This window comes from Sinocyclocheilus rhinocerous, unplaced genomic scaffold (assembly GCF_001515625.1).
Source record: "Sinocyclocheilus rhinocerous isolate Xijiao unplaced genomic scaffold, SAMN03320098_v1.1 scaffold1127, whole genome shotgun sequence".
Taxonomy (NCBI): Eukaryota; Metazoa; Chordata; class Actinopteri; order Cypriniformes; family Cyprinidae; genus Sinocyclocheilus; species Sinocyclocheilus rhinocerous.
In genome coordinates this window covers 602,971-609,508 of record NW_015632463.1, presented here as the reverse complement: position 1 = coordinate 609,508, position 6,538 = coordinate 602,971, and the positions used below count along the sequence as shown (strand labels likewise).

Sequence of the window (6,538 nt, the reverse complement as noted above, 5' to 3'; positions counted from 1 at the left end):
CTTGGTGCATAAAGAAGATCTGTAAAGTTGCAAAGACTAAAGTTTCAAATCCAAAGAGATATTCTTTATAAAAGTTAAGAGTCAACCACGCCTACCTAAAACGGCTTGTTCTAACACGCCCCCACATGTCTACGTCACGATGTGGGAAGATTTGCATAACGCCGCCCAAATGTTCACGCAAAGAAAGAAGGCGTAACTTTTATTCTCGCTGTAGTATTGTTGTTTCCGCTGCCGCCATGTTGCGGAGACACTGTGGTTGCCGCAAGCCCGCCGGCCGCGCCGTTCTCAAACCCGCCGGCCGCCGCTCACTCAAGCTCGCCGTGTGTGACGACAAAATAATGTTCTTTTTAGCAACATCATATGACCCCTTTAATAGCGGTAAATTTACTTTACTCAAAATCAGTGCTTTACAGTCAAATGTGTATTTGTATGCGACAAAAAAATGCAATATTAACTTTGTTAACAGTATAATCAATAATATAGATTATTATTTGTTTCTGTCATATTTTATTAATTAATTTACTCAAATTTAAGGCCCTAACCCTACCAGAAATTATGAGCTGAATGGACTCAATTTGTCCAGGGCCTAATATTAGGCCCAGCCCTGCTGGAAGTTGATTAGGTATTCTGGATAAGCCTGTACATCGTTGAAGATCACAAACATGGTTGGGTTGCTCATGTTGTCAGTCACACTGTTATAGAGATCAGCACTATTGGAGCTCCTCGCAGGGGGAACAAGAAGGCCTCTTTTTCCTTGAGTGAAATCGCCAACAAGCACCCTGACAAGGTACATGCGTTTATGTCCTTTGGCATCAGGTGCAGAGTAGCCTTGGGCTGAGTAATTGGGGTCCACAGCAAAATATGTTCCATTCCCATACATGGCTCCTTAAAAAGAACAAGAGCAATAGACAATAGATTTAAAAGACAAATGGATACAAGTGCAAATAAAGTTTATACTGAATTTGACTGATACCATGCATGCCAGCGAAGCTGCGATTGAAGCCGTGATTGTTTATCTGATCTGTCTTATCAGGGCCAGTGCCGTGGAAGAGACGCTTTTCATTTTTCGTGTGTTTGTTTTTGTCTTCCAGTTCCTCCTTTTTGATCATGTAGTTTCTCCAAAGTGCGCTGTTCTGGACTCTTTTGATCTAAAGATTAATAAACATTAACAAAATATTAGTATTACACAATTGTACTAAATTTAAACACAATAACCTTTTAAAACTATTAAATACACATTACTCCTCCCTCTCAGTATTGTCTTACTGAAATGATGCACTTACTTTTTATTAATATTTTACTGACCTTTAATTTTGATTAACAGACCTTATCCTCTATTTTCTCACCCAATCTGATTCTTACAAGGAACCCTATCTTTCTCCAAATTTTGTTTATTTTATGATGTTATGATTTGATTCTGATTTTAAATCATCCTTCTTCTCTTCCAGCATATCATCTTCCTGAAGAACCACCACAAATCTTTTTTTCCTTTAACAGCACTGAAAGCATCTTTTTACCCTGCTCCTTGAAATACTTATTTACTTCTGCCTTTTTAAAGATCTTAAAAGACACAAACAGTTATACTTCAATTCTAGTGTGTTTCTCAATGAAACGTCCTAAGTTCTCACTGACCTCCATCACTGGTTCTCTGAATCCACTATTAGTTTGTTTCTCTATTTGGAAAAACACAGGCATATTTTTGGAAGCGCTGAATGAATTTTCCAGTTGTTTTTTGAGATCCAGCCACTCTGGCATTTGAAGGACACACTGATCTTTTACAGTGAGGTTTTTGGTTGTAAGAACTGTATTCACCCTCTTCTCTGCCTCAGCAAGTGCTCTTTCTGTGCTTCCAATCACAACATAATCTCCATTTTCGATTGTGTAGACAGCAGTTATTCCATGAGACATTTCATCACAATCCACTGATCTCAGAAATTCCAGAATTGAACAGTCAATCTGTTAGTGCATCTGTTTCATATTTATTTGCTTCTCAAGGACTCAATTTTTGAAGGCAAGTGTTTCTACACGAAGACCTGATAAAATTAGTATATTAATTTTATTTTATTATTTTTTTGTAGTCAATGTGCAGGTGTGGAGAAACAGCTGAAACATTTTTCAGGCCATCTTGTTCAAGCAAAGAATACACGGCAGGAGAAATATCTTTTCTCTCTCCATTTGATTTGTTGCTCTCTTTAAAATTATCTCCATGATGGGTTTCAGACGAATTATCTCATGGGTCACTCCTGCCAATGTCAGCACGCCTTTAGAGGCATCCATATATGTTAAATGTTAAATATGTTGATATTTTACTACTTTCTTAATGTCACTCTCCACATTAAACCACAAGGGGTGTGATACCAGCCACTCATACAGGACCGTATCCAGTGATTTAAAGTAGGGATGTATGTATCTTGACTGGAATGCACAGAATTTATACTTTTGCCTCAAAACTCTCTATTTGACTGAAAAAGAAAGAGTTGAAGGTGCAGTGAGTACATTTATTGATATCAATAAAATTAGGTGAAAAAGTATTACAACTGAATCTAGAACTGTACTAGCAAAAGTACATGTACAGTATTTATGTACAGTCTAAGATCTTAGAGATCAAGGATCTGGGCTTTATACTGGACTGCGACCTAAAGCTGAATAAACAAATTAATTCTACTGTGAGTACCAGCTTCTACCATCTGCGAAGACTAGCAAAAGTTAAAACCTTCCTAAGCAGGAAGAGTTTTGAGATTGTAATTCATGCTTTCATTTCTTTGTGACTTGACTATTGTAACTTGCTATTGTCCTGATTGGGAAATGTGTCATTTCAAGCCCAGTCTAAAGGAGTACATTAAAAGTGAACATTGCTGATGTTATTTTTGCAGAGATGGTACATATACTGTATGTATGGCCTATGTTTGGATTGATGCTTAGAGTTAAAGACAGTGTATTTGTATGCATTTTTGAAGGACTCTTTATTGGTGAGGACTAAGGGTTGAACGACTTCTAATTTTTTGAAGTCGACTTTTATGTGATGGAAGTCGAGTCGAAGTCGACTAGTCGCTGATGACGTCATTAATGAACAAATAAGTCTGGAGCTGTGACAAACACCTTAAACACCTTGTGCACAGCTATGGCATATGACACAGCGCTGCTGAGAGCGACTGCGTGTGTGAATTAATTCTACCTGGCAGCGTCTCTCTACTAGTAGTGAAGCTGTGGAATTTAGTTATTAAGAAATATATGCTTGAACTTTTCAGTTTCTAAGCTATTTTATTGAGAAATCACAGAACAGTGTTGACAATACATTTCCGCGCTGAATGATTATGTGCGCGTGATGTACGCGCTACTGTCTGCCTATGTGTGTGTGCGTTACAGTGCAGCAGCGCATTAGATTAGAACGATGATGAACGTACCTGTACAATAAGCTGTTTAAAACGTGCATTCTCCCGTTCAATTTCGAGCATCGAGTAATATAATCACACAAGTCTTGTGGAGAGATTTCAGAGTATGCATTTATTTGTCATTTGAACTGTTTGGAAATGGAGCGTAAATATGGAAGTCGACGTCAAGCTTAAAGCGTCATGGCAGAGCATTGAAGTCGACTAGTCGATTAGTCGGTGCAACCCCTCGTGAGGACACCACATCATGGTCCAGTTTGAATATATTTAAAGTTATTTTTGACGTGAGACCATAGTCTGGACTATTTTTGATTGTTCCTGGTTAGGAAGAGTCTGGTGTTTGTGAGCTGTGGCATGTTTCATTACAAGAGGTTGAATTATTCATTTGATATCAGTCAACATCAGCTACAGACAGTGTTTGGAAATGGATGTACTACAGATAAGACTTTCACACCCATCAACTTTCACATGACGAAATCCTACAGTCGTACATTGCTTTGTTTGCTTTTTTTTTGTACTTTTGTGTATTTACATTTTTGGCTATATGTAGCTGTATTAACCTGAGTTGAATGTTTTCTATTTTGTATTTAATAAATCCATTGATTTGAAATACCTTTGTCTACTGTACATTTTTGACAATATAGACATTAGTTATGTAGTGACTGCATCTATTTCAGATGTATAATAACTGTTTTCCCCAAAGACTTAAGTTATAGTAGCTGAAAAGTATTTAAAGTGAAATAGATGTATTGTTATAGATCAGCGGTGCATCCTGTTCCTGGAGATCTACCTTCCTACATAGTTCAGTTCCAACCCTGATTAAACAAACCTGTGTGTAATTATCAAGTGCTCCTTCAGATCCTAAATAGTTGGTTCAGGGTCGGGCACCCCTGTTGTAGATTAATAGTGTGGGCTAAGTGAGGGCTGCCCGTGCAGGGCCAGCACTAAGGGGCCAACGTTTTGCCAATGAGCAAAATTTCAGAGGCCCTGCGCTGGCAGTCTGCTGGGGGCCTTTAGGCTAGCCCTAAGTGGGCCCGTAAAGGGCCAGTGCAGGCTTGTTTGCAGGGATACTATGGGCTGCTTGTCTCATATATTCATCGACTGCAACTGGTCCAAAATGTGGCTGCTTGTTTGCTCACAGGCAGTCGCAGATGGAATCACATCACGCCTATCTTATGCTCATTGCACTGGCTACTGATTTATTATTGCATTAAATTAAACATTCTGCTGTTTGTGTACAAAGCTCTAAACAACCTTGCTCCTCCATATCTCTCTGAGTTGATTATTGTACACAATCCAGCCAGATCACTCAGATCACATGCAGACTAAGCATCTGCTTTGGTTCCTAGATCTAGATTGAAATGTAGGGGTGACATTTCAGCAACCTTTGTTGTTGCTGGCCCCAAGCTTTGGAATAATTTGCCATAATCTCTCAGAACAGCTTCTTCAGTGCCTGAGTTTAAAAGTATTTTAAAAACGTATATTTTCCTCCCATGCTTTTAATGTTTTGTGACTGTGTTTTTCTAATGATGTGTTCATTTTATTGTGTGATTGGGTCAATGTAATTGTGTACAGCACTTTGGTAAACTAAGGTTGTTTTAGAAATGCTTTATAAATAAATTGAAATTGAATTTAAATTTACCTTCTTCCTCAAAGATAATAATGGCTGTTTGTGCTGATGGAATTGTGATAACTTCCTCTACTGGATCACCACATTTCTCAAAATACAGTTCCAGCAGGATCTTGTTGTTGGCCTCAGCTGGAAGATTCTCCACCCACACACACGTGCCCTCAGATTCTTCTTCTTGAATATTTCATGTCTCTTGCTCTCCCCAAGGAACTTTTCTGCAGCTGTTAAATAAATTTTTTTTAATAAAAATTTGACTGAAAGTTCCAGACAAATGTAATCAAGTCATAATAACAACAATGTGGAACTACATAGAAACTATATATATATATATACTGTATATATAATGCATGTATGATGTAATTTAGAACCAGAGCCTGACAATAGTTATAATGAGCTGGATGTACGGTATCAAAGTCCCAATAAAACTCCAGCAGACCCAATCGTAAGCCTACAATCATGACTCCACAACCCGTTTTTATAGCATCAAATAACTAAAAGTAAACTTATTACAAAAATGAATATGCACATAAATCAGCATGATAAGAACTACCTAAAATGATGGAAACCATCTCTGGGAAATATTTATTTGAAGTGATATTTTGATTATTTAGTTTGGCTCATGTCCCATTCATTTACATGGGGAGGGTGGGGTTTGCTGCAGGCAGCCACCAGATGACGATCAAAATGTTTTGGCCTCACTTTTCAGGATGCGTGAAGCACAATTAGTGAGTCAGCAGCAAATACTTTTATATTGAAAGCGACTGAAACAAGGTTGTAAACAAGGACATTATTTTTTTTTCTTTCAACAACACCTTGTAAGACACAGCCAACAGATGTTTTGACAAGTGTCATCAACAGTTGAAAGAATACTTTGACAAAGATATCACTTTCCTCAGTAGACATTCAAACTAATGTTTTATTCTGAATATGAGATGAAGAATGAATTCTGTATCAGAAGAAGGTAATCACACTACCTTAGTCGATCTCTCTTTCATAATACTCTACACAACACATTAAGCTATTATTGTCAATGAAGCAAATCAGAGTTCCTTCGTTACTAGTTCTAAAGAGATATTTTCAAATTAGTAACGAAAGCTTGGGCTCAGCTGTTAAACTGTCAACTTGAGATTTGAATCTGTGGTGGATGGAAATAGTTCAACACACAAGAGGGTTTTTTTTAAGACATTCTGTGGTTCTTTCCTATTTATTTACACAAGTGTGCCATCAAACTGTTGTATAAACGCAATATACAGTATCACTGTTGTAGCCTTGCTGGGATTAAAGGGGTCCTCGGATGCCCATTTTCCACAAGTTAATATGATTCTTTAGGGTCTTAATGAAAAGTCTATAACATACTTTGGTTAAAATTTCTCAATGGTAGTGTAAAAAACACCTTTTTTACCTGTCAAAATCAGCTCTGTTTTCAGCAAGCCATTCTAGTCCATGTTGCTTTAAATGCTAATATGCTCTGCTCACCCCGCCCCTCTCTTCCGTGGGGTGACGAGCAGACTGTAAACTT

The 6,538-nt window shown here is 37.8% G+C and overlaps 1 protein-coding gene across 1 annotated transcript in view; it reads right to left on the bottom strand.

The window, feature by feature from the left end:
- Positions 1 to 592: 592 nt before the first annotated feature.
- LOC107742383 (poly [ADP-ribose] polymerase 15-like) overlaps positions 593 to 6,538 on the bottom strand; it is a 9,779-nt gene continuing 3,833 nt past the window's right edge. Inside the window, exons 2-3 of the mRNA XM_016555332.1 lie at positions 974 to 1,148; positions 593 to 885 (exon numbers count right to left, since the gene is read on the bottom strand). Of these exons, the coding sequence (XP_016410818.1) occupies positions 593 to 885; positions 974 to 1,148 (468 nt within the window). The remainder of the gene's footprint in view (positions 886 to 973; positions 1,149 to 6,538) is intronic.